Source organism: Lutra lutra, chromosome 8 (assembly GCF_902655055.1).
Source record: "Lutra lutra chromosome 8, mLutLut1.2, whole genome shotgun sequence".
In the NCBI taxonomy this organism is placed as follows: Eukaryota; Metazoa; Chordata; class Mammalia; order Carnivora; family Mustelidae; genus Lutra; species Lutra lutra.
In genome coordinates, this window is record NC_062285.1 from 118,198,050 (window position 1) to 118,225,560 (window position 27,511).

At 44.8% G+C, this 27,511-nt stretch overlaps 1 protein-coding gene across 1 annotated transcript in view; it reads left to right on the forward strand.

The window, feature by feature from the left end:
• PLXNC1 (plexin C1) overlaps nt 1-27,511 on the forward strand; it is a 144,125-nt gene that overhangs the window by 65,360 nt on the left and 51,254 nt on the right. Inside the window, exons 7-15 of the mRNA XM_047740059.1 lie at nt 949-1,036; nt 3,101-3,203; nt 3,552-3,653; nt 13,949-14,088; nt 16,790-16,969; nt 19,488-19,575; nt 22,087-22,290; nt 22,410-22,595; nt 24,640-24,742. Coding sequence (XP_047596015.1) covers nt 949-1,036; nt 3,101-3,203; nt 3,552-3,653; nt 13,949-14,088; nt 16,790-16,969; nt 19,488-19,575; nt 22,087-22,290; nt 22,410-22,595; nt 24,640-24,742 — 1,194 coding nt within the window. The remainder of the gene's footprint in view (nt 1-948; nt 1,037-3,100; nt 3,204-3,551; nt 3,654-13,948; nt 14,089-16,789; nt 16,970-19,487; nt 19,576-22,086; nt 22,291-22,409; nt 22,596-24,639; nt 24,743-27,511) is intronic.

The following is a 27,511-nucleotide window of genomic DNA, read 5'->3' on the forward strand; positions in this document are numbered from 1 at the left end:
ATGGCCCTGGGATCTGTTTTCCTCCGTTTCTCAAGTGATTCTGACACACCACAGGGTTGGGGAGTCGCCTTGGATACAATATAGAAGTTAAGGACATACATGAACGATGACATGTCTCCAATGCTGATTGAGCCCGGTTTTGTTTTTTTTTTTAAAGATTTTATTTATTTATCTGAGAGAGAGACAGTGAGAGAGAGCATGAGCTGGAGAAGGTCAGAGGGAGAAGCAGACTCCCCATGGAGCTGGGAGCCTGATGCGGGACTCGATCCCGGGACTCCGGGATCATGACCTGAGCCGAAGGCAGTCGTCCAACCAACTGAGCCACCCAGGCGTCACTTGAGCCCAGTTTTTATCTTTCTTGTTACTTTATTCTTTTGAGGGGTTTCTACCCAGTGAGTATGTTTTCCAAAGCAAATAAGAGAACTTTCTATCATAGATTTGGCAACAGCGGACTCCAAGAGGCTCGTGGGAGCCGGCCCATGGGAGGCACACTTCGAGTCTGTTGGGCAAATATCGGTAGTGCGGCTGTTGCTGAAGCTACGGGATTTTCGTCTCTAACATTCTGGTTAGCATGTTCTAGGCAGATTCTTGCTCGGTGACTTGTTTTATTCTTATGCTGCGGCCAATTACAAGCTGGGATAGTGATCCCGGGGAGAGGATGAGATGTAAATGGGCTGTAAAATGGCTTTTTCCTAGTGATTATCCATGGGAGGCTTGGAACGCGAGGTGGGCCCGGGTCTGTTTGGAGGTTTGTGCTGTGCACTTTGGCTGCTTGACGTGAATGGCCCACGGGAAGGAACCACATACTGATTGAAATGCTGGCAAGCAGCTGGCACAGCCCCACCCTCTATGCAAAGGAGGCAAAAATATTTATTTTTTGCATTTACAGCTTTGCTTGATGATAGCGGGACTCCACGGTAAATGACATTTTTTTCCCCTTTGCTCCAGATGTTTTGGTTGTCAACGTGACATTCTCCGTCGGTTCTTGGCATTTATCAAAAAGATTCAACTTTACCAACTGCTCGTCATTAAGAGAGTAAGATTTTGTTTGAAATTTAAATATTCTCTCATTGGTTTTGATTTATTTATTTGCTTTACGCCTCCATCTCCTCCGTAAAGAACTCTTTTGTGGGGTAGAACTTTCTACAGTGCCTTTTGGAGCATGGCCTAACGGGAGATAGGGGGGCCCCTGAGCTAATAACCTGTCTCATTCTAGCCCTAATAAGGAAGGTGAAGCAGCTGAGGAGAAAAACTGGGCGTAAGTGATCCTACCAACAGGGAAATACGTTTTCCCCAGACCAAGAGGAGCCTTGGAGTGAGTCCAGGGAGGAGCTTGGGGGGAGGGGTGCTGCCGCAATGTTCTCCCCTGATCTGAACGACGGCTTTGGGAACTTGAGTCAAGGAAGAGGGTGTGAGCATGAGGCAAGGGAAGTCATCAAGGAGGAGGACAAGATGAAATCTCTTTCATCGAAAGACCGTGTTAATTCCCACCCCCCACCGCCAACTTTTCATACCACTTTTGGCCGTGTTGGGCTACGTACCCGCCCTGAGGTAGGGCCACACCTCACTCCTTGCTTCTAAAGCAGAGAGAAGACAGGGAGGAAATGTGTTTCTCAGATTCCTGATTTTCCAGTTGAAAGATGGGTTGGAGGTTCCCATGGAAACAACAGGAAGCTGTACTATTAGTGATTCTATAGTTCATTCAGTCGTTTGATTGACCGACTCTGTGGGTATCGAACGTGAGTTTCTTTTGGCCTGGCCTGAGAACCACTGTTGCTGGGGGGTGGGGGGGATGAGTTCAGGCTCAAAACAGAGTCGGAGGGCCTCTCTACTGCTGGCCGAACAGGAGTGCCGGGACCCCATTTTCACCACTGTGGCACTCTTAAAGAGGGATCAAGTTCGGTTATTTCTAATAAACTAGTTGCATTTGGGGAGGGGGAAGAAGCCAGACTTGGAACAGAAAGCCTCAGAAGTCTGTGAAAATGGGAAAAAAGGGGGGAGAGTTACAAAGAGTTTGATGGCTCAGAGAGAGCTGAAGGGTACCCCTTCCCCCGTGTAGAGGCCAGGAGGAAGGAGGTGACTGGCCCCCGTCCCACAACTAGGTCATTAAGAACCAGCTGCTCAGACCTGCAGTCCCCCCAGAGGAGGAGGGTGCCCTGTCCTTGAGTACCTACTTCCCTTAGGAAGGGGCTCAGTAAAGGACCCGCTCCTGAGGGGCCGTGATGGGAATGCAAATCATAACCTGCTTCGAGCACATTTAGGTGGCTGGATACACACTTCAGGGAGCCCGTGTTTCCTTCTCCCATCGAAGCTGCCATTTCTCTAGATCAGAGTCACAGAACACTTTGGCTCTTTTTTTTTTTTTTGAAGACCGTAAAATATGAAGCATGTCCCCTCTCCCTGCACTGGCTGTCCCGCAATCCCAGCTGACCTCCTGCAGCTGTGTTTCCAGACCAACCTCAGTTTCTGTTTCTATTGTTCCTTCAACTCCGATTTTCCTATGACGAGCTTCTCAGGTCCTCTGCTGTTAATCCCCACATGATAGGTTATTTGATGAGTAGTAGATGCAGTTCTTCCTTAATTTGATTAAAAGCAAATTCTGACACCCCCTTCCCTTTACTTGCCAGGCGATACTTATGGTGTCGCATCTTCGGGGCAGTTGGGGGGTTTCTCCACTCCAGCGAGTGAGGGCGTGCTGATCTCGGGGTGCAGACGGGGAGGTCGGTCTCCAGAGGGTAACTTACCTGAGGGTGGACAAACAGCAGAACCAGAATCAGAAACAGAGCCCGTGGGTTCTTGTTATCTACCAGCGCAGCAGGTGATCCCGAGCTTCCGGTTTCCATAGCGACAGCCCTGCAGGTGTGATGACAGTCCATCAGCCCCGGGGGCTGCCCAGAGCAGGCACAAAGTCAGTGCTGTAGCCTAGCCTCAGAGGACTGTCATCTCTCCCCCCGGGGCGGGGGGAGGTTCATCAGTCTGTCCAGGATTTGGGGTACCCCCCGTTTCTTAAATGCTTACACCCCGCATCACAGAGGGAATTTCTAGGTTACGGACGTTTTCCTAAATATGCAGGAATTAAGTTGGTTTTCCGTGTTGCCAGATGCCCAGGGTGTATTGGAACTGGCTGTGCTTGGTGTAAAAGTGAGAGGAAGTGTATCCATCCCTTCACAGCTTGTGACCCTTCTGATTACAAGCGAAGCCAGGTAAAGTATCATTTTTTGGTGTTACCAGGTTTAACCAAAAAATAAATGTTTGTGGGGTGCCTGGGTGGCTCAGTGGGTTAAAGCCTCTGCCTTCGGTTCAGGTCATGATCTAAGGGTCCTGCGCTCGAGCCCCGCATCGGGCTCTCTGCTCAGCGGGGAGCCTGCTTCCTCTCTCTCTCTCTGTCTGCCTCTCTGCCTACTTTTGATCTCTCTGTCAAGTAAATAAAATCTTTAAAAAAAAAAAAAATAAATGTTTGTGACCACCCAGTCCCAGTCTGTCTTTCGTGTTTGTTTCAAACTCTAAGTGTCCCATCTGTTTGGGTGTTGAAGAACTATTCTTCATTCCAGGAGCACTGTCCAGTCACTGTGGAGAAACGGACACCACCCGAGACAGCAGGAGGAGGAAGAGTCCCGGAGAATAGGAGTAATAGGACCCATCCCAGCTTGCAGGTCAGACCCTGGTTTGGGACTCCTAATGGAAAAAATTCCCCTTGTGATGACAATAACAACTCCTCCCACTTTGAGTTCCTTTTGAAAATGCCCTGTTTTACTTTCCACCAAAATTCCCTTTTTTACCTTCGATTTTTAACCAAGTTTCACTTAATTGGCTCAATATATCAAAGGCTGTGCACTCACATAAAAGAAATTAAAATTCTGTAATTATGAAAAATGATATCGTTCCAGTAGGAGTAAAATCTTCAAGGTGACTTGGCAGCTCACTCTGGGGGAGTTAGAAGGAAGCAGAGAGTGCACAGTACTGAGGGGATTTCAGTTCGAACCACACATTGTCGTGACTTTCCTGGGGGTTACTGGGGTGAAGGGAGTCTATGCAAAATATACCAACTAACACCCTTCAGATCACCTCTCTTTACTTTGCAGAGGTGACGTGACCCATAGTTAATTGTGTCAAAACAAAGAGTTGTGTCTTATGACATCCACTTTTCCCCAAAATTTTCTTCATGGAAAAATATTTTCCATCGAATTTCCTTGGAAATTCCATGGATTTTATTCATAGCAAATCACCAAGTTCAACCAGCAGACATGTTTGAAAAGTAAGGATAGGACAATGTGAATGTCCCGGTGGTTGTGCCCAGTGGCTGACTTCACTGAGCCGACAGGAGTTAATTGAGCATGTACTAGGTGGTGACAAACAGAAAAGGATAGGTTCTTGCGCTTATGAATCTGGAGGTCTAGCAGGGGCAGATAAATTAAAACACAACATTTCTTTTTCAAAAAAAAAAAAAAAGACTTTGTTTTCTATTTCATGACTAATCTATGGCTTTGATTTATCCATTTGCTGTTATTTAAGGTCAAGTGCCAATATAGTAGATAAGTAGCACATTTTTCATTGCTACTGAAAAGTTGATAATAACTTCCGGTGAATAACAACCAGGCAGAGGGACTGTGAATCAAAATGGATTACGAAGTTAATTAAAGGCATTAGAAAGGCTTAGTATGCCAGTCTCTCCAGATTTGAAGTCTTTGAGGTTTTATTAAGTGGTGGGCTACTACTCTTCTCTTCCCATTAGCTCATAGAACTAAGACAGAATGACAGGTATTTGGATCAAGAACGTAGTGGCTTCTTAAAAGAGTTAAATTTCTCTTTTGTTGCTGTTTTAATTGTTTCCTTCAGTTTTAGCAAGACACACCTAACAGAATTTACCATCTTCGCCACTTCTAAGTGTACAGTTAGTGGTTTTAAGGACACGCACCCTCTTGTGGAACCATCGCCACATTCCCTCTCCAGAACAGATTTCATCTTGCAAAACTGAAACTTTATACCCATTAAAAAATAACTTCCCATTTTCTCTCTCCCCCTCCCTGCCCCCCGCCAGTCCCTGGCAACCACCATTCTACTTCCTGTCTATGAATTTGATGACACTAGGTACTTCATCTAAGTGAAGTCATATAGGAACTGTCCTTTTGTTGACTTACTTCATTTAACATAATGTCCTCAAGTTTCATCCATATTATTAGCATGGAACACGATTTCTTCCCACTTAAAGGTCGAAACATTCCACTTTGTGCATATAGTACATTTTGTTTATCCATTCATCTGTGGATGGACACATGGGTTGCTTCTACTTCTTGGCGATTGTAAATAATGCTACTATAAACATGGTTGTACAGATACCTCTTGAAAACCCTGTTTTGATTCTTTTGGGAATATATCCAAAGGGGACTTGCCAAACTGTATGATAATCCTATTTTTAATTTTGAGGGGAATGCCATGCTATTTTTCATGGTGTTCTGCCATGTTACATTCCCACCAATAGTGTACAAGCTTTCCAGTTTCTCCACATCCTTCTAACTCTTGTGATTTTTGTGATTGTTTTTAATGGTCACCATTCTAAGTGGGTATAAGGTGGTATTTCATTGTGGATTTGAGTCATTTTCCCTAAAGGTTAGTGATACTGAGCATCTTTTCATGTGCTTGTTGGCCGTTTGTGTATCTTCTTTGGAGAAATGTCTGTTCAAGTTCTTTGCCCATTTTTCAATCAGGTTGTTTTATTGTTGTTGATTTATCAGAGTTCTTTATATATTCTGGATATAAACCCTTTATCAGATACATGATTTGCAAATGTTTTCTCCTATTCTATAGGTTGTCCTTTCATTCTGTGGATTGTAGACTTCGATGCACAGAAGTTCTTAATTTTAATGAAGTCCAGTTTTTCTTTCTTTTTTTTTTTTTAATTTTGTTGCCCATGCTTTTGGTGTCCTATCCAATCATTGCCAAATCCAATGTCATGAAGCTTTTTGCCCATGTTTTCTTCTAAGAGTCTTAAAGTTTTAATTCTTACTTTAGATCTTTGGACCATTTTTAGTTAATTTTCATATATGGCATAAAGTAAGAGTCCAACTTCATTCTTTTCCAGGTGGATATCCAGTTTTCCCAACACCACTTGTTCAAAGACTGGCTTTTTCCCATTTAGGGTCTTGGCACCCTTATCAAAAATCATTTCATCAGATATGCAAGGATTTACTTCTGGGCCATCTGTTCTGTTCTGCTGGTCTATATGTCTGTCTTTATACCCATCTCACACTGTTTTCATTACTGTAGCTTTGTAATAAGTTTTGAAATCACAAAGTGTGAGTCCTTCAACTTTATTTGTCTTTTTCAAGACTGTTCGGGAAAAAGTTAAATTTTATTTTGAGGTAATTATAGATTACATGTACTTTTAAGAAAATAATACAGAGTGGGGCGCCTGGGTGGCTCAGCGGGTTAAGCCGCTGCCTTCGGCTCAGGTCATGATCTCAGGGTCCTGGGATCGAGCCCCGCATCGGGCTCTCTGCTCGGCGGAGAGCCTGCTTCCTCCTCTCTCTCTGCCTGCCTCTCTGCCTGCTTGTGATCTCTCTCTGTCAAATAAATAAATTAAAAAAATCTTTAAAAAAAAAAAAGAAAAAAAAGAAAATAATACAGAGAAATCTTCCATATCTTTTGCCCAGTTTCCATCAGTTGTAACATCTTGCAGAACCATCACACAATATCACAACTACGAAATTGACAGGGATAACAGTCAAATACAGAACAGCTCTATCACCATACCCCCTTTCCTCCTCCCTCTCACTCCCCATTTCTAACCCCTTGCATCTACTAATCTGTTCTCCATTTCTATAATTTTATAATTTCAAGGAGTCTGTGTAAATGGAATCATCCCGACATGCCCTTTTGGGATTGGCCTTTTTAACTCAACATAATTCTCTGGAAATTCATCCAAGTTCTTTTGCAGATCAATAGTGTGTTCCTTTTTTATTGCTGAGTGGTAATCCAGGCAATGACTTTTAAAATTTCTTCTATATTAGTGTCTACCTGTGCTTTTTGACCTTTGACACTGGGCTGTTAAAAGAACTGGCTGGGTTACCAAGAGGGCAGAGCAAGGCTGAACACAACTGGGAGCCCAGGCCCATCTCTAGGGCTGCTATGTGAATGACCCTTCTTAGTTTGGAGAAAGGTATTTTGATGATACTGGAATGTTTCCTTTAAATATATGGCTCAGAGCAGAATCTCAATTTAGGATCATAGGGAATGGCTTAGTATTGGTCACAGGAGGGATTTCTCCTGCTCTGCCATATACGACTGTCTTTTGTTATCCTGGGGATGTGTAACCCCACGTTTCCAGTTTGGGTCCTGTGTTGGCCTTGATTGAAGTACTGAATGCTTTTCCTAGCAGAGAAGCCACTGAGAGCTCTCCCTCCATACATCTTTCTGCGTCACCCCTGTACTGAGTGCTTCCCGTGGGCTGGGCGCTGGAGACAGGAGATGGCAATGGTGCAGACATGTTCTTTGGCTTCATGACGCTGAGCTAGAGTTGACGCTTCCTACAGGTGTCGTTTTGAGCATCTGGTCGATGCCATTATATCGAGCTTTGTAGCTGTAATGAGGAGGGCACAAATGAATCCAGCACATGTCTTGCCATCAGATTCAAGAATCTTGTACATGAGTACATAAGAAAGAATATAAAATAAAAATATTAGCATAGGAGAAGCACCAGAAAGTATGCCAACTCAGAGAGCCTGGCTGTGCCCACAGCCTTGGCTCAGTTGTTCCTGTTTATTGATGCCCAGTGCCTGGCAGCTGAAAGCACTGAATCAGCGTGGTTGGTGAAGGTTTGATGGACAGATGGATTGATGGACAGAGATAGAACTTCAGCCAACCGCTGAGGGACGAAACACATGGAGATGGAGGACTGATTGTTCTAAACAGAGCGGCTAGCATTAGCAAAAGCATAGTGGGTCACCAGAAAATTCCAGGGCATCCATACCTGGGGTCCAGGAGACCCCAAGTAATTCAGTCTGACCAGAGATGGGTGCAGGAAATCCTGGGACACAGGGCTGACATGACCCAGTAGCCGGCATTTGTGGGGCCTTCCACACCAGGCCAAGGAGCCTGGCTTTTGTTCTCCAACAGCTACAGAATGCTACTCGAGACATTTATCTTTTAAGCTGGGAATTGGCTCATCCAAGGACGTGGCACTTAGGAGACAGGGTTCCTGGTTCAGGCTTGGGTTGGGCCTCTTGCTGTCATGCTGGTCCATGCACCTATCCTCAGTCCCTTTACCGGAGCTACAAATACGGTCATTTATCGGGGAGGGGCTGCCTTAAGGAAAGGCATCACCACAACAGGGAAGTGAACTCAAAACCCTATGTTTGCCCTTTGGATGAGAAGTGTTTTCAGCTGTAGAAGCCAGTCTCTCCCAGGGGGTTGGCCCCGGGAACCCTGCACTCACTTCTCTTCCTTTTCTTAACAGTCTTCCACCTGCTGAGAGAAGCACTGGCTGCTCTCCCTTTCCTGTTCTCACGGAAAGGTTGTGAAGGTCTATGATACGATGTTGTTCTAATATTTGCTACTCTTCGCCATCTGCTTATCTCGGTCAGGTGGAAACACGCCCTACAAAGCCATGGCTCCTGCTCCCGAGCATTCACCTACATTCCCCGTGTTCTTTCTTTGTCTTCCTCACCCCAACTTTTCCCGTCCTCTGCCACTTCTGAACATGCATCCTAATTTCTCACAGGCAATCTGAATCGACTCCTTCGCAGACCTTGCCTTTAGCAGCGAGATGAAGTTTAAGACCTACCTTGTTGTGTGGCTTCTGTGGGCGTAGCAGTGGGCTCCGTGCCGTTGAAGGCACCGGCAAGCGTTCATTGATCCAGTTATTCAAAATGTGTTTATTGAGCACACTGTGTGCTAGACAGGCGGGCAAAACGTGTGCCTTCAAGGAACTTGCATTGCAGTACTTACAATATATTGGAGGAAATAAAATCCATTTTCGTGAAGCAGTTCAGTGCGTGCAACAGAAGAAGGAATAAGAAGGACCGCCGGGCTGTACTAGCTTGCACAGTGGTGACCCACAGTTGCTGAGCCTGTGCTGTGTCCTGAACTCAGAGTAGCTCTTGACGTGAGCTCACAGTGTCCCCATTTTACAGACAGAGAGCTGTTGGTGTGCGGAGGATAGGTAGCTAGTAAATGATAGTCAAGAGCTCTGAACACAGGCAGTCTGACACTGGAGCCTACAGTTTTAACCACTACTCTACTCTGTAGGACCTTGAAGGATGGAAACAAGCACGAAATGATGTCATGTTCATGATAAGAGTCAGTCTGGAGGGAAGAAAACTAACACTGGCTTCTCTTGGCATTCGACTGGCAGAGCCTGGCCCGTCCATGGCACAAACATGGGTGGGCTGAAGACCTCCAGCCAGGGCCGGGGGGGTATCAGCCTCCGAGCCCCCAAAGAGGGGATGCTGGGGTGTGGTGAGAGTGGAGGGAGCAGACCCCAGCAAGACTGATATCTTCTCCAGCACTAGGAGAGCCAAAGAGGCCCAAGGTGGAAAACTGAGGCCCAGAGAAAACTGGAGTGGCACGAGCATCATGCCGGAGTCGAAACCCAGCAGAGGGGCGGATTTGGAGAGGTTGGGTCTAATTTACAGTCAGGCCTCTCTCCAGGGGCGGAGCTGCCCACCCTGGTCCTGGAGTCCCAGTCACCCAAGCCAGTTCTGAGCTGCCACACTCAGAAGGTTAGCGGCCAAAAGTGACTACTGTGCGGAGTGGCCTTGGCATCCCCTCCTGGGGCCGTATCAGCCTCTCCGTAGGGTCCCCATGTCAGAGAAGCGAGCCTTGATCTCCTAGCCCAGGACTTTGGTCTGTCATCTTCTGGTCTATCTCAGTTGTCATTCTGACTCTTGGTATGTCCCAGGACCCACTGGAGATTGGAGGTTACATCCCAAGTTTCCTGGGGCCTGTCCCAGGGCTGCCAGGAGGGAGCGTGACTGCTTTGTTCTCTCTAGTGCTCTCCTTTTGCTTTGGCGGGACTGTATTTTCTTTCAGGATCTCACCTCCTTTTATACCTCCCCGTTCCCCCTGCCAGTCACCGCTTTTTTTCAGTTTCTCCATTTCATGAATACATTACTTCTGTCCTTCTCAGTCATTAATAAAGATGTTAAATAATTCTGAACCAAATATTCACCCCTGTCGAGCCCTACAGGACATTTTCCTTTAATTAGTTGTGCTACCTTTCATCTCTCTAATGTCCTTTGGTTTCAGATTTCCAGCTGGTTTTGAATCCATGTGACTTTTCATCCAGTCCTGTTTGAACTAATTTCGCCAGTGAAACTCTGAGAGACGTTTTTCTGAGCGTCGATTTGGGTCCAGGCCTACCAAGAGCTTTGCTATATTCAGATTTTTTTTAAAACAGATTAATAGAGTACAATTTGGTCTTAATAAATGGAGCCTTCGTAATGCACCTCTTTCCAATGTTCTTTTCAATCATGGCAGTAGTTTCTCCATTAATGTCACAGTAATTTGAATTGTGTTGACGTCAGACTTCACAAAACGTACTCTGTCAGAAGCGACCCTCTCAGACCTTTCCAGAGATAGCTATTCTTAAGGGCTGTGCTGTTTCCAGTATTCCACAGTGACTTCGTTTTAAGAAAATAAAAACAAATGGGGATTCTGTAATCACCTAATTAACCAGTTTCTAATGTGCTTTCATATACAAAATGGGGAGTAATTTAAACCGGTGAGCGACCAGAGTTCATAGTGTTTTATTAAATAATTTAAACTTGGGCAGCCATTTAAAAAGCGTTCTTCTGTCTTTAAAATGTAACTGACAAGAAGTGGACTGTTCCGAGGTTAATTGCCGAACAACGCGGGTTGTGAAGGTTACTGTCATGGGTATTTAGATTTGGCGTATGGAAATCCTTGGTCCTAAGACGAGGGTGGAGTCCTACTGTATGGCTGGAAGAAAGCATCTCTTTATATCAGACTAGATTCTGTTTTTAAATTAACCCATTCTGTGTGTCAGCTCGGGGGGTCCACGACTTCCTACCAGGCTGTGAGATTAACTCTTGATTAAAATATAAAAACAGGCTTAAAGTAAGTGTGTGAAACATTTGTCGGGAGGTCATTCTTTGCCTTCTGTCTGTACAGGATTTTTAAAACCTTTATCAGTAAAAATAGAAAATGTTAAATTTCTAAGAATTGTTACAGCCCCATGGTACAGCTGTACAGCTACCCCCATTTTTTTTTTTATACCTGCACAGTGTATTCGATGAGGTCCTCTTGCTAGCTCTTTAACTCACTTATTAAGAGAGGTTCTCCAAGCAAACAAAGGGCAACTAATCTGACCCTCTTTGCAAACAGACTAGAAGCATCTGCTTTCAGGAGATAGACCGGGGCTGGATTTCATCCTAGACCGCCGACGGAAACTTCTCGAAACAATAAGGTTTAAAAATAAAATCCTTTTGAAGTAGCAGGGCTGTCTCTGTTCAGGGAGAAATAAAAAGTTAATAAGGCAATGTGGTGGGTCCTCCGATGGCATTTACAGAACCGTTTAAGGAGCAAAATACAACCCCCGAAAATATTTTTTTTTTTTACATTAGTTATAAGGTTCTTTTTATCCTCTCCCAAGGGTAGAGAAGTAGCATTTCTTTGGGGTGTGTGAGACTCTGGTTGGAGCAGATATCCCAGTATAAATACAGGAATCCAGAAGGGCTGTCCAGAAAGAAACGTGGAGATCGTGGCAGACTTAGGCGAAAATGTGAGTCTTCGTTGGGATTAACACATAACAAAACACAGGCTATCTTGCCACCCTAAGGTGGCAGCTGACTTCCCCCCGTGCAAGGGCTGGCATGTTTCTTCTCCAAAGAGCCAGATGGTGTAAGGTTTAGGCTTCGTTAGCTCCGCGGTTTCTGCCACAGCTACTCCCCGCTATAGCACGAAGCAGCCACGGGCGAGCCATCAATGAATGGGGTGGACACTAAAATCGGCATTTCATGTATTTTCACATGTCATGGAACATTATTACTTCTTTGACATTTCTTTCATGGGCCATACAAAGGCAGGCGATGGGCTGGATTTGGCTTGCTACAGGCAGATCCACTAGTCAGCCAACTCCTGCTCTGGTGCCCACAGAGATCATATGCCCCCATGACACCTGCTGCTGTTCTGGGGACCCCTACGTGCTCAATACATATGCGTTCACTTAGCTGTCACCGTGTCAGAGTGAAGAGTAAGCCTTTAGCCATAGAGCACACACTTGACATTTGCAAGGGATTTATCTTGAAGTCTTTGCTAATCCCCCTACTCCAAGTACCACTCCTGCAGCTAATTTCCCCCATAAAGTGCAGTCAAGTATAACAGAGTAATTAAAGTGACCCTTTCAGACCCTTCATGATTCTATAAATATGGGGCGAAAGTCCTCTACTAAGTGATTAAAATAAATTCTGCCACGGAAATCAATTCTCTGTCACATGACATCATTGCTGGGATGACACAAACGATGAATTTACCTCAACCCACAGAACCAATCCATAGTGCTAATGAGTGTTGGTGACCGCTCTGCCATATAGCACCTGTGTTTACCGAGGAGCAGAATCACACCTCCCTCTCAGCAGGAGGCTCCACGAGAACAGCCCCACAAGTCCACTGTGACAAGCATCACACCTATAAAGGAGCGGGGAACAGGAGGCTGCTTCAGGAAGCAGGTGGTAGACAGGTGTTGGGCGTGACTGATGCTCTCCCAGTGCCATTGGTGGCCTCTTCCTGGATTGGGTCCTCCACATGGATACACTGGCATTGATGGCTTCGCCAAATTTCACATGACTCTGTGTCTCTAGCCCTGGAGGTTGTTTTCAAACATCAACTGTGCGAGTATGAAATGCTGTCATGCTAGAGATCTGCTGTACTTTATATTGGCCAGAATCAGAATTTTCTGTCCTGTTCTGATCACCCTGTCATAGAAGAACACAGACACACGGGAAATGGTCTATACGAAAGAACGACAAAATGATCAAAACGATAGATGGTAGCATCTGTAGGAGAAAGTGAAAGAAATCAGAATTGTCTCATCTTTGAAAGGGAAAGTGATTCTGCCATCAAATGAAGGCCTTTTTCTTTTAAGGAGAATTTGTCATTTTTTTCCCTTACCTGTGTGGAACCCTTCCGTTTTTTTAGATTTTATTTATTTATTTATTTATTCATTCATTTATTTGAGAGAGAGAGAGAAAGAGAGCATGAGTGGGGGGAGAGGGAGAGAAAGAATCCCAAGCAGACTCTACGCTGAGTGCAGAGTTTGACATGGGGCTCCATCCCATGACCCCGAGACCGTGACCTGACCCAAAACCAAGAGTCAGATTTTTGAGGAAATCTTGATTAGACATTGCAAACAGAGAAGTAAGGTGTCTATGCGTACATGAATGGGTACCATGGAGAAGACACAATTGACCACACCAGTTTGGCTCCTGACTATTGGATATTAGGTGGCGGATTGGGTTGATTTTCAAATAGCCCAACTGAGACAAACAAAAAATAGGCACTGCTTTCTAGGGAATTAAATTTATCCAGAATGAGATTTATTCCAGCTTAATGATAACGCTTCTTGGCCTAGCTTCAGCGGACGCCTTGTCTTTCCTTTCATATTGTTGGATGGGGAGCCGTAAGGCACTGAGCATTTGCAAGACTCTGATGAGATCTCACCCTTCAGACAGAATGTCAGACTCTTCAACTGTATTTTCAACTGTCTTGTGAGACGAAGACTAATTGGTTTGACCTCATGCTGTCGCATGTTGAGAGACATGAATCTTCAGCACTCTTCCTTGAATTCATTGATTTCATTAAACACTGTCTGCTTGTGTTTGCAAAATGTCATAATTTCCCAGTGATTTCTTCGAACGACAGCACATAAACAGATTTTTTGGAACAATGCCATTTCTTAGCTTTGATCTTGTGTATGAATCTTTATTTCCAACAGGTCTTTTACATTAAGTCCATTGAGCCACGGAAGATATCGACCTTAGGGAAAAGCAACGTGATCGTCACGGGGGCAAACTTTACCCAGGCATCCAAAATTACTATGATCCTGAAAGGAACCAGTACTTGCGAGAAGGATGTGTGAGTTGACATAATAGTCATTTATCCTTGATAATATAGTAAAAAGCTCAACCTTATGCCAGAGGCATATCATTGTGATTACGATCTTCTCAGAGTATTGCCATGTGCCAAAAATGGCCATTGGTCTGCATATTTGATAAGACATAATTTTAAGAAGGAGAATAATTTAAACACCACATTTGAAGTTAATTGTGAGAGAATCTGTTCCCTCTTACCCCCCAAAACCTCAGAACCCACTAATTTTAGGGCCTTGCCTATTTGAGGTCTTAATCCATATCCATTAATAAAATCAAGTATTTTGGATAACAAACATGATCTTGAAAATGATCCCCTTAGGAAATCAGTTGCATTCTTAGGAATTTGATGGTAAAATAGAACAGCTCTTCCAATGTATCACCCAAAGTTGAAAAAAGAAGCTTCCTGATCTGTTTTATTCGTTATAGCCTTCTCTTCATTGGATTGGTGTCAGGCTACATGAACGAAATGGAACATATGTTAGTAGTTAAAGAAAAAAAGACCAAACTCCCCAACACAGATATCTATCTGGTCAGTGTACCATTTGAACATCATTATTTCTGGGATTTCTTTTCCTCTAACTCATCCTTTCAGTGAAACTTTGAGAGACAAAAGAATTTTTCAGTGTCTCCCCATCATTCTTGTGCAAATGTTACCCCCCAAGAGAGAAATCATAATAATAACTCAATAGATAATTTGAGTTTTCTGCTTGTTAGCTTTTATAACTTTGAGTTAATTTGAAGTAAAAGACATCCACAATCTCTATGAAGTATAACACCGAGCTCGTTCGCATCGTGGAAATGCATAGGAGCCAACGTGTTGAAGCATGATGTTTTGGTTTTTAACTACTACAACAGATTTGTATGGCATTTTAATCTGCCATACTTATTTACTGAATTTTCTGAATTTTCTGTTTTAATTCATTTGCTGCATATCACTGCCATCCTCTTCCCCTTCCTGCAGTAAATTTGGGATGTCTGTCATCTTGATGGAGAAAGCTGTTTGTGGGAGGCTCTGCTGTTTACCAGAATTATCAAGCACACATTAACGGCTATATCTATGCAGCATAGGCATTTTTGTGCCGTTGATCCTGGCTAAATACCTTATTGCAAAAATCTTTCATTTTGTGTAGCAAAATCTGTGAAGTTAGACACCTGTGTGTTCACCGAAAGGCAATCATCGTCACTGGAAAATAAGTCGGTGTTCAGAGCATTACCCTATTTTTGACTCTTTATGCTCTCATTTCAATTCCGAATGTGTCTTGAGATACTGCAGTTATTAGATTAAATGACTCTGAGGCCTTTCTGCGTGTAGCATTTCAGTAACCACATCAGAGTGGTGAACCCAAGTTCACGAGGAGTAAACATAATACCCAGTTAATCCTATATGGGAGTTCATGCCATAATCCCGAACTCTTTTACTATGGTATTTTTCAAATGCCTAATTATTCTGAAGGGAAAAAAATACAAGAATAATAGCAGAATGACCCACATGTCTGCCTGTCTCCTTCCAAAATTTGTAAACAAGTCTGGATTTTAATGATCAGCCATTTGACGATGAATTTCCTAGAGCTCGGCTCTGAATATAAAGCTTAGAATGTAAATCCGAGGTAGGGTGAATGCACACTGACTCAGATGCTTTTTGAATTTGCCTTATTGTTAGGATCTGTTATTACTACCTACAGGATATGTGTGTAAGCGCTAATAATCGTGCACATATCCTCTAGTGTCAATAAAGTCACATGTAGCCTAATTACACCAAAAGTTATTTAGCACAACCCAGTCTTAATGACTTTTTCTTTACAGGGTCATTGTAGACATGATGTACAGAGGAAGTGCAGGTTGCAGAGGGAATATTCTAGAAGGCTTTGCTTTGACCCCCTGTGGAGGACAGGCCCCATTGGATGTCAGAAGCACCCAGGATACTTCCAAACAATTTCTTGTCTGCATCTCCTTGGGAGGCAGCTTGGCTCTGATGCTGATTGAACCCTGAGACTCCGGGGCTCTTGGGATGGGCTCTGGTCATGGGCTCTCTGCTCTCTGAATGGCAGAATCATCTATCTCTGCCTAGGATGGGGTTCTAACATGCTCTACTGGAACTTCTCTTTTTTTTTAAGCTTTCCATTATGGAAATTTCCAGTCATACCCAAGAGAGAAGAGTACATCGAACTTCTCTGTACCCATCCTCCAGCTTCAAAACTTAGCAACATTTTGCCCGTCTCATTTCATTTTTGGAGGGGAAGGAAGGATGGTGGCTGGGTTTTTAGAAGCATGTCACAGACCCCATATCCTTTCCCTCACACGTAGCTCAGTATATGTCTCCTAAAGATAAGGATAGTGCCATTCTCATGCTCAGCAAAATTAACCAGAATTCTTTAACATAACCTAGGACCACGTCCATGTTCCACTTTCTGTTAAGAGTTCTTAAGGGAAATGGTTACATCTCCTTGCCCCACTTCCATGGGAAATGCAATAAAAACATAAACATGCACAGAAGAAAGAGGAACCCTGCCCCAGGTGACACCCACAGTGGTCAGCGGCCCCTGATGAACCAGCAGTTGCCTCCAACTGCTGCGATAGTGGGTGGGTTGTTGCAGTTCAAATAAAAGTCATACACGGTCATGTTCAGGAGTCAACTGTGCTAAGCGTCTGGGTCCTTTAAGAGTTGTTTTTCTGCGCTTTTCTAGGATCCAGGTTAGCCACGTGCTAAACGACACCCATATGAAATTCTCTCTACCATCAAGCCGGAAAGAAATGAAGGACGTGTGTATCCAGTTCGATGGCGGGAACTGTACATCTGTGGGACCCTTGTCGTACATCGCTCTGCCACATTGTTCCCTCATATACCCTGCCACCACCTGGATCAGGTGCTTTCTAGATTCATATTTTTCTGTCATTGTGTGTAAAGGGGTCATGATCTCAGGGTTGTGAGAGCGAGCCTCACCTCGGGCTCCGTGCTGGGCGTGGAGCCTGCTGAAGATTCTCTCTTTCCCTCTGTCCCCCTCCCCCTTGCCCCACTCTCTCTTTCTCCCTCTCTCTCAAAAAAAAAGAAAAAGAAAAGAAAAAAGAAAAAAGAAAAGAAAAGAAAGAAAGGGGTCATATGCATAAAGATCATGGATTTCACTCAAATAAAGATAGAAATAGTAGTCCTATGTAAACTCCTCTCACAGCATTCCCCTTAGGATTTATTCCTAGAAAACACACACACACACACACCTGACCGGCATTTGTCCCTTCCAAAACTGTGAGCGTGTCCTGCTTTCCTCTGAGCTGTGGCTGCCAGGAAGCTCACAGCTAAGTTGTATGTTCATACTGTGGTTTCTCTTCAGATTGTATGTCTTTCACCTTTTAAAATGTTTGTTCCATTGCAGTACCTACACTTAGCCTGCATTTCTGATACAAATACATGACATCTCACTCCTGCCCATGACCCAAAACTTCTCTCTTACATCTTTCATTTTATAACCTTTCGAGTAAGCTGTTTTGAATAATTCGAGGAAATATTGGGAGCTATCTAAATGAAAAGCAGTATCTGCATTTCAAAGATCCTCCCTAAGAGAGAGATTGACATTCCAAAATAAACTCTTCCAATATATTAAAAAAAAATTGTCTAGTTGAATTTAAATTCACATTCAGATTTTGGAATATAACCCTAAAGATATTTTCATAGTAAGAGATTTCACCTAACACAGCATGAAGCTGATTTTCAAAGTACTGTCTAGATGAAAATGTAGATGAACCTTTGTTTTTAAAAGAAAAAAGAAAAAAAGAAACAGGAGAAAAACACCTCTAGTCCAGTGTTCCTATTTAAGATTAAGTCAGAGGTGGATGTCAGGGTTGGTTTCTTTTCCTGGCTTGTAGGTAAATGGTCTCTTCCCTTTGTCTTCATATGGTCTTCCCTCTATGACTGTCTGTGTCCTACCCTCCTCTTTTTATAAGGACTCCAGTCATATTACTGGATTAGGGCCCACCCCAAAGACCTCATTTAATTTTTAAAGACCCTGTCTCCAAATACAAGGGACGGGGGCTTGGGACTTCAACCGTTCTGCCCCGAACAGTGGTATGAGAAAAAGTGAACTCTCCAAACCAAGCCTCTGGCATTGAACCACCTCTGCTGGGGTCTAAATCCTTCCTACTAATAAACATGAACAGTGACATGGCCCTTCCCACATGCGGTGTGTGTTTCATCTATTAACTCAGTTTATTGTCACAAAGGGAATAGTCCTTTTAGCAGAAGAGGAAACTGAGGCATAGAGCATTACAACGACTTGCCTGGCCTCCCAGGCATTCTGGCCCAGGCTGCTGTGGGCCAAACCACCAGCATTCTGCTTTGCCATCAAATAAGAGGCTTCTTTATTATCTTTTTAATTGAAGTATCATCGACATATGATATTACAAGAGTTTCAGGTGCACAGCATAGTGATTTGATTAGCTTCTTAGTGTCCAGTCACCTGTGCTAATCTGAGCCCGGGACCCTGAGTTAGGCCCGGGCCAGGATGTGGCTCTTAGGCAGCTCAGCCCCAATTTCTAGGAACAGCGACAGGGTGGCATGAGGCCAACTCAGCCTTTCCCCCTTGTGACTGGGTCAGGGCCTCATGTCTTCCTTCTGCCCTACACAGATTGGCCTCCTCATGCTCACCTCGTGGTCTTGTCACCCTGGGCCCAGCTGATGCACAGAGCTGACATTCCCAGGCTCCTGTCCCCTGGAATGACCTACATGAATGGGGAGGGGGGGTAGATGAGGGCAGCCAGAGCTGGGGACAGCTGTTTATTTCACATCTAATGACCACTTGGCTTCTGTGCGATTATGTGCTGAGAATATGTGAAATCATTTGGCTTGGTTTTGGAGAGAATGGAGCTGTTATTTATATGGCCTACCAAATGGGAATTTATAGTTTTAATGTCATTTATAATTTTACCTTGTCCAAAATGTTCCCTATCTCCCTAAATAAAGTATAATTGGTAGGTTGGGAGTTTGATTTTGAAAATTGTTAGATTGAAGTATCTTAATATAGATTAAACAGCAATCAAACAAAATTCTGTTTAGTGAAACCTTTTCAGGGTATAGCCAATGATCTGATTATATGTGGCAACGTGACATAGCAAGGCTCCAAATTCTGTAAAAGAATTTGGGCATTTTCCTAGAATTAACGCCAGATCTGACCTGAATTTTTATATTTATGTATCTTAAAAACTATACGTTTGTGGCCAGTATCATTAAAAGAGTTATAGAATTGTCCCACATTTGAAATTAAAATGTATTACTTGGCTCTCAAACGTAACTGAGTTTTACAGTAAGTGTGAATAAAGTGATAGCTTTGTTCATAAATGCAAAATGCCTGCCTGTTTACTATGAGACTCCTCTTGTTGCTTTTTTCTTTGCAGTGGTGGTCAAAATATAACCATCGTGGGCAGAAATTTTGACGTAATTGACAACTTAATCATTTCACACGAGTTAAAAGGAAACATAAATGTAAGTCTTCAGCTACCTTGTAATAATAGTAATTTTCAAAGATGATTTTGTTTTCATCACACTACCGTCCCTTGGGGAGTATCTTTTATTTCTGTGCCTTTACAAGCTTTTACCTGTTGGGGGATATACAGCATCTGGGCTCTAAGGGCAGTAATAAGACCTTGTCCTTGCGGTGCAGTATTTCCCATTGTGGCACAGAGGAGAGAGAATGAGCTTGGTATGACAAGGTCTGCCATTGTCGCCATGTGGACTTTGTAGGGAGGCACTATAATGGGACAATGTTTAGGAATAAGTGTGAAAATGCCTGTGAGGGGTGAGCGTGTGATGGCGTTCCCATTGTGTGGACAGAGCTGAGGTTCTGAGGCCAAGTGACCTGCCCGAGTCCCCGAAATCTTGCCATCGACTCCTCCCTTTCCTGCCATTGTCTGATTTGGTCCCTTTCCTTCCGACCTGGCCTCCTCTTACCTGGCATTTTCCCCACATGGGGGTCTGGTTTCCAGCCCTTGTCCACTCGTTAGCACCAACAGGAGGCACAGAAGGGCCTCGTCCCACAAAATGATGCATTTCAGATACAGGTTGGGCCTCTGAGGGCACTCCAACCCTCTTCTCGAATGCTCTCGCCATTCTCCTCCTTTCTCTCCTTCCTTAACAAGAGATGTGAGAGAAGTAGCCTCTCCGGGCCCCACCTGACCACTTCCTGCCAGAGTGGGCAGGTGCTTTGGACCCATGTGGCTTGGGGCCTAGGCACAGACGGACTTCCTGAGTAATCCTTACAGCCTCGTCATACACACATCCGCCCCCTGACACAGCCAGAGCCAGTTCCTGGCCTCACCTCCTATCTGGTTCTAGGCCATGTCTTCTCTATGTGAACACACACCAGTTTTTGGTTCTTCACATCGCCAGAAATGCACATGAGAGATCCAGGGTTAGAGAGGTATTCAGGGGGAAGGAGGTGTCTGTCTTAGCCCTTTGTGTCAGATCTTCCCACCTATGGCCTCTTCCTACCCTCTCTTTTCTTTTTCTTTCTTTTTTTTAAGATTTTTTTTTTTAATTTTAAAGAGAGATTGAGAGAGCACATGGGGGTACAAGGCAGAGGGAGAGAGAGAGTCCAAAGAAGATGCCATTCTAAATGTGGAGTCCAGTGTGGGGCTCAATCCCACAACCCCGAGATCATGACCCAAGCTGAAATCAAGTCAAACACTTGACCAGCTGAGCCACACAGGTGCTCTCCCATCCTCTCTTTTCATCTCCGATAGTAGAAAGTAAAAAACAGGTAAACTCCCACCTGAGATTTTTTTCACAAGTTTTATTGCTCTCTTTTGTTTTTTTGTTTTTGGGTTTTTTGTTTTGTTTTGTTTTGTTTTGTTTTGAGATTTTATCTTCAAGCATCCATACCCAACATGGGGCTCAAACTCCCAGCCCCACGGTCAAGTCGCACAGCCTGCAGACTGAGCCAGCCAGGAGCCCTTACGGTTGTTCTTCTTCAAGACCATCAACCTCCTCTTTTCCAGGGGCTTTCTGTGTCCATATCTCTGCACCCCTAAAAATGACAGTATTGACATTTTTTGTGAATAAACCTGTAAAACAGGCCACACTTTCTGTGTTCTTTCCAGCCTTCATGCATTGCATTTTCATGGGGCCACATTGTCCCTTTTGCTTTTGTTTCCCTGATTTCCTGTTAGGCCTGCAAAACCTTTTCCTCACTTGGGGTCAGTGATTTCCGCTAAGCGCCACAGACATTCCCTGGACGAGGAGGGATGTGGCCAGTGGTGTGCAGGTCACCGCGGCCTCCCGGGGGACAGTCCCCTCCCTGCCTGCATTTCCCAACTCACCTCAAGGACTCACAGGACACACAGACCCTGCAAAGTCTTTGGTGCCAAGCATCCCTCTTTGTCTCGGCTCCTTCTGTCTGCGCCCCTTTCTCCGTTGCATGCCCCCAGGAGCAATCGCTAAGAGCATTTACAGGGACAGCAGCTAGCATCTGTGGAGTGCTGACTGTGTGCCTGGCATGATTTCAAGCATTTCTGCACATGTAATCCCATGTAATTTCACTCCCGGTTAGTTGAATGAGCCCTCATCACATTTAATTTGATTTCGGGTTCATTCAGCCCTGTAAAGGGAGGGTAGTATCAGTTTCCCCATTTTGCAGATGAGAAATTAGAAGCACAGAGAACTTCAGTTGCCCGGGTCATCTCGCTCCTCCTATGCAGGGTTGGGGCTCAGGAACGAAGTTGATTTTTGTTGCTTTTTGAATTGTTTTTTTGTTTGTTTGTTTGTTTTTATTTGTTTTTAAAGGTTTTATTTATTTATTTGACAGAGACCATGAGAGAGAGAGAACACAAGCAGGGGGAGTGGGAGAGGGAGAAGCAGGCTTCCTGTCAAGCAGGGAGCCCAGGGCTTGATCCCAGGACCTTGGGATCATGACCTGAGCCAAAGGCAGCTGCTTAACGACTGAGCCACCCAGGTGCCCAGGAATGAAGTTGTTAAAAATGCTCTTTTCTCCTCCCTCAGGTCTCTGAATATTGTGTGACAAATTCCTGCAGGTTTTTAGCCCCCAGTTTAAAGAGTTCAAAAGCGCGTACGAATGTCACCGTGAAGCTGAGAGTCCAGGACACCTTCTTGGACTGCGGAAGCCTGCAGTATCTTGAGGACCCTAGGTTCACGGGGTGTCGGGTCGAACCCGAGGGGGACACAGAGCTGGAAGTGAAAATTCAAGTATGTTTCTCACTTCCTTTGGGTGGGACGCGCCCCCCACCTCGACGGGCTAGGTGTGCTTGGGTCTCTGGGTTCCCTTGGGTGCCCTGATTTCTTCTTCTCCTCTTCGTTCTTCACAGAAAGAAAATGACGAGTTCAACATCTCCAAGACAGACATTGAAATCACCCTCTTCCACGGGGAAAACGAGCAATTAAATTGCAGTTTTGAAAACATTACGAGAAATCAAGATCTCACCATCATCCTTTGCAAAATCAAAGGCATCAGTAATGCAAACAGCATCGACACCTCATCCAAGAAAGTTCGTGTAAGTCACCTGACGGTCCTACCTATTGATTATACCTTATTTGAGACACTTGCTTGGCGACACGGGAGCCAGAATGGCATCTGTCACAGTTCTCTAGCTCTTAGCTTTAAATAGCAGATAAACAAAGCTGCTATTGCAGGCACACTCACAATTCTTCCAAAATAACTGGCGGAACCCATCCATATGCCTATTCGAATGTCAAAGCATTGAACGCACCATTGTCTATAATGCTAACGAGCCTTGATAGCTTTTGTTCTAGCCATACATTTAGACAGTAGCACCTGCAAGTGGAATCTCCAGATCACAGATGAACAAGCCGTCGTTCTTTTGCCAAATGTAAGGATGACATGTTTTAGCGGAAACCCAGAACACTCAGAGTAGCATTCGATTCTGATGGAGACCAGATGATCTCCGGGCCGTGGGCTGCTTCCTCCATCATGGAGTCAAGCTTGTCACAGTTCTCCTCCTGACATGTTTTGAGGGGCCCATCATGGATAAATTTATGTCCCACAATGAAGATGGGAGACCCTTGGAACAGAAACCTATTAGAAGTCTTTCTTTATGGTGTTCATGCCATATGAGGCTCTCCACAGTCTATACCCCCCAAAATGCTTTATGATCTGTAGTCATAAATATCGAATAAAGGTCAAGAAAAAAGAGCATCAGACTAGAGCACCCACACCCACCCACCCACACACACACACACACAAAATATGTGTTCATGTCCCAGCTGTGCCAGCTAATAGTTGCATGGCTTTAGGTAAGTCACTTGGCTTAGCTGAGCCTCCCGTGGTCCATCTGTGTGGTAAAGAGGATAACCAATAATCAGTATGACAATCAATAATCAATATGATCAACAGTAATGACAGCTGAACTCAAAAGCGCCCCCACAGGTCACACTGGCTGAGGAGAGCAACGCTAGCTATCTCTATTCATAAAATGGTCTCCGAGTGCCTCTTCTGTGATGAAAACACAGGGGAGAAGAAAACAGACCCCCCAAGTTCTGCCTTTGCAGGGATTACCTAAAGAGACGTGGAGCGAAGAATGTATATGAAAAATGTATGAGGTGGTGGTGATCACCACGGAGAAGCATGAAGCAGGGGCAGGCAGTGCTGCAGCCAAGAGACCTTGCAGCCAAGGTCTCTCTGGGAAGACGACATTTGAGTAAGGACCTCCAGGAGGAGAGGGAATGAGCCAGGGCCTCTCTGGGGTAGAGAGTTCTAGACCTGCAGGTTGCAAAGGTCTTGAGGCAGGAGCCTGTCCGGTGCATTTGAGGAGCAACGAGGAGGCCAGTGTGGCTAGGGCAGAGGGAGCAAGGGGGAGTATTCAAGAAGGCTGGAGAAGTAACCATGGGAGTAGGGAGAGGTAACAGATCATTAGGAACGTGTGGGCCGGGGCACCTGAGTGGCTCAGTTGTTTAAACACCTGCCTTCAGCTCAGGTCATGATCCCAGGGTCCTCGGATTGAGTCCCGCATTGGGCTCCCTGCTCAGTGGGGAGTCTGCTTCTCCCACTACCCCTTCTCCCTGCTTGTGATCTCTGTCTCTCTCAAATAAATAAATAACATCTTGGTGGGGGGGGGGTTCAAAAACAAAAAAACAAAAAAAAAAATGTGTGAGCCATTGTGAGGGCTTGGCTTTGAGCTTTGGGAAGCCACTAGGGAGTTTTGGGCAGGACTGCCTTGAGCCCACTCACTCAAATGATGCATTTAGTCTTCAAGAGTCACTATCCACATCCCACTTTAGAGGTGAGGAAGGTAAGGATAAGGTAAGGCTGTGTTAAACCCCTAGGGCAAAGAGGACTCAATTCTAAAATCTCCAGGTGCTGTCCAGTGCTCCTCAACTGACATATCTGGAAACTGAGGCACAGTGAATGTTCTCGATGTGCTCAAGTTCACATAGCCAACCCATCTGAGGTGGGACTTGAATTCATATATCCCACCTAGCTTGTCACCTTTTTGTATCTTGGGGGAAACGATCTGGTGGAAAAAGTGTGTCCATAAATATGGTGCCGAACTCAATGAGTCTGACATTCTGTCCCATTAGGTCAAACTGGGAAACTTGGAGCTCTACGTTGAGCAGGAAACAGTTCCTACCACTTGGTATTTTCTGATTGTCCTTCCCGTCTTGCTAGTGATTGTCATCTTTGGTAAGTGCCCTGTTCGATTTTGTCAGAGAAATGATTCCCTGGGGCCTCTCGTCAGACCCCCAGACTCTCAGCTTTCAGGGACTGTCTGCCTCAATTAAGTACTAATGGGTGAAAACCCAAATCACAACTTTGGGAAAGGAATCACAGGTACACGTTGAGGGCTTTCTAAGCATTCTTTAGAATGCCTCATCAGTACAAAGCTGGATTACAAAGGTGGCATCTTGGTGTGTGAGAAACATAGTCCACTTTTCTTCCCTAATACTGTGAATCATGATGACAGATGTCCCATTTACATTATTCCTTCAGAATTCCTCTGGCATTTTGGACTTTCAGGATCTGGTCATCTCCTCCTGCCTTCTCACCTCACCAAACACCACCCCCGGCTCTCACCCCAGCTCTGCTTTTCCTGGCAGAACTATCTTTTAGAAGCGTGATCTGTACCATCTATTAAAATGTCGCAAGGCTCATCCAAGCATAGCGATCTTAGGGTTATTGCTTGCTGGCTGAATCTGGCCCACCAATCTGTTTTGTTTGGCCCACACAGCATTTTTTTTAACTATGAAGTAGCTGATAGCATTTTAAAATTAGGTGAGTCACCTATGTTGTATACCTGAGACCAATGTAACATTTGTGTCCCCTGTACTTCAACTAAAAAAAAATTTAAGTTGAGTCACATTTTTAAAAATATCTCTAGAAAATTTGAAAGATCTGGCTCATTGGATCTCCACTTTCCCATAGGATCAGTTTCCGGGAGCTGAATAGCAGTGGCACCGTGAGGGAGGGCATGTGGTCACTGGGGTTTTGCCACAGTCCCCACCACTCCCTGTTGTCTCCACCTGGGCCACGTGACTCACCTGTATACCAGACCCCTGTAACAATTTAGTGTGTGACCTGGTTCTGAGCTGCTTTTCATCCAAAGTCTGTTTCCCCTTGTCCATCTCAGAAATAGAACCCCTCTCCACCAACTGAGAGAGCACTTCCCATCTGTTGATTTCACACAGGTGTTGCCTTTCTAGCACTTTCTGTTAATAGTTGCTACCATTTCCTTCCATGCACTCCTTCATTCATCCATCCCCACACCCACTTACCTTGCATCTGCCAAACACATGTGTTGTCGGTAACAGTGCAAGCCTCCAGAGCTAGAGAGCATGAGGGAAGGCCCGGCCCTTTCTCCCAGTGGGTTCTCAGTCCAGAGAGGGTAAGATTTCTGTGTGTGTTTAACTGGACCGATGGAATGAATTCATTTGCAGAGGCCCTATTTTGGCTTGTGGATGGTCGTTTCAGGTACTGCCTTGTGGCTTCTTCTCACGTTGTCCATCCTTGTTCTGTAGCTGGAATCCAGAATTGGGCTTGATATTTTAATAAAGTCCTGGCTGGCACTGCCTTCAAGTAAGAAGATTACTTATAAATTCTAAACGCTGAGCTCTATTTTGAGAATCCGCCAGTGGCAAGCAGCTGTAGACAGCAGTCTCCCCATAAAGTCCTCTCCGCTTTGTGACTTACTAGCAGCCTCTGATCTCTTCCTGTGCCGTGTGTGACTCAGAGCTCCTGTCCCCTCACTGTGTCGTAGATGTTGTTTGTGCTCTTTACAGTAGGCACACTTTGACCCATAGCTTTGGCTCCACTGGTAGTGGCAGAGTCCTTTAAATCATCCCCTTCTTGCCATGATTCTAGGCCATCATGGGTGACCAGAAGCTTGAGCAGGTGTAAAATGTTCAAGTATTTTAGCCCATCAGTCACGTCATTAGTGAAAACACAAAGCATCCTGGCCAAGGCCTGCCGCCTTCTGAACATCCCCACTGTGGCTTCCCCAGTTGTCAGCCAACAAAAACCCACTGCTGGGTGGGTGCCACAGCCTCACTGCCTTTCCCTGCCCTGAGCCATGTAGCCTGAAGTGTGGCCCGAAGAACGCTGACCCCAAGTCATGCTCCTGGAGGAAGAGGTCCCGTGGTCACATAAGTTTGGAAATCACTGTGCTCCCCATCCTTTTTTGAAGATGCACGGTGCATGTTACGGTGAAGACTGTTGACTTTGTGAAACGGTCCAGTGAAGAACCAGACTGAGTTTTGCTTCCTCCAGGATCCTTCATATCTATGGGTCCTTCGATCATGCAGTTGTTATTAAAGGAGGGAAACCTTTCCAGAATAATAACGTAGTTGACCGTTGTTGAATATTCTTTTTAGAAAACAACTTCTGAATGCTTTCTGTGAGTTACTTCTTGCATTCATCTCAACATCACAGTGAGGTGTGAGCCCTTTGACCAATAAGGCAGCCAGGCACAGAGATGCTAAGGAACTTACCCCGGGGTCACACAGCTCATAATTGGCAGAGTGGGGATGTGAACCGAGAGTGTTCAGGGCACTGTCTCAACAGCACAGTTAGAAGCAAGACAAAGTGGGGAAGAAGCCATGTCCCAGATGCCAGGGCTCATTGTGGACTGCTCCCCATGTCAGCCGACTTGATCTACGCAAGTTTGCTTATGGAGCTCACCATGGATCTGCGATTTCCTTCTGCAATTGTGGCTCGACTTTATTTCTCCAGGGATGTTTAGAAACATTGAAAAAAAGAATGGAACAATATCAGCAGCCCGTGGCTGCAGGGAAAACGTGGCTTATTTCATTACTTTTCAGCCAGCTGGGATCTTTGGTTACAAGTGAGGTTATTTGATTTAGTTCTTACTTTTAAGGTGGGTGGTTTTCTGTTTCCCTGTTGCGTTTCAGCATCTTCCTCTTTAGAGTGACCCCTCACTGGGACTTTTTCCCTTTATAA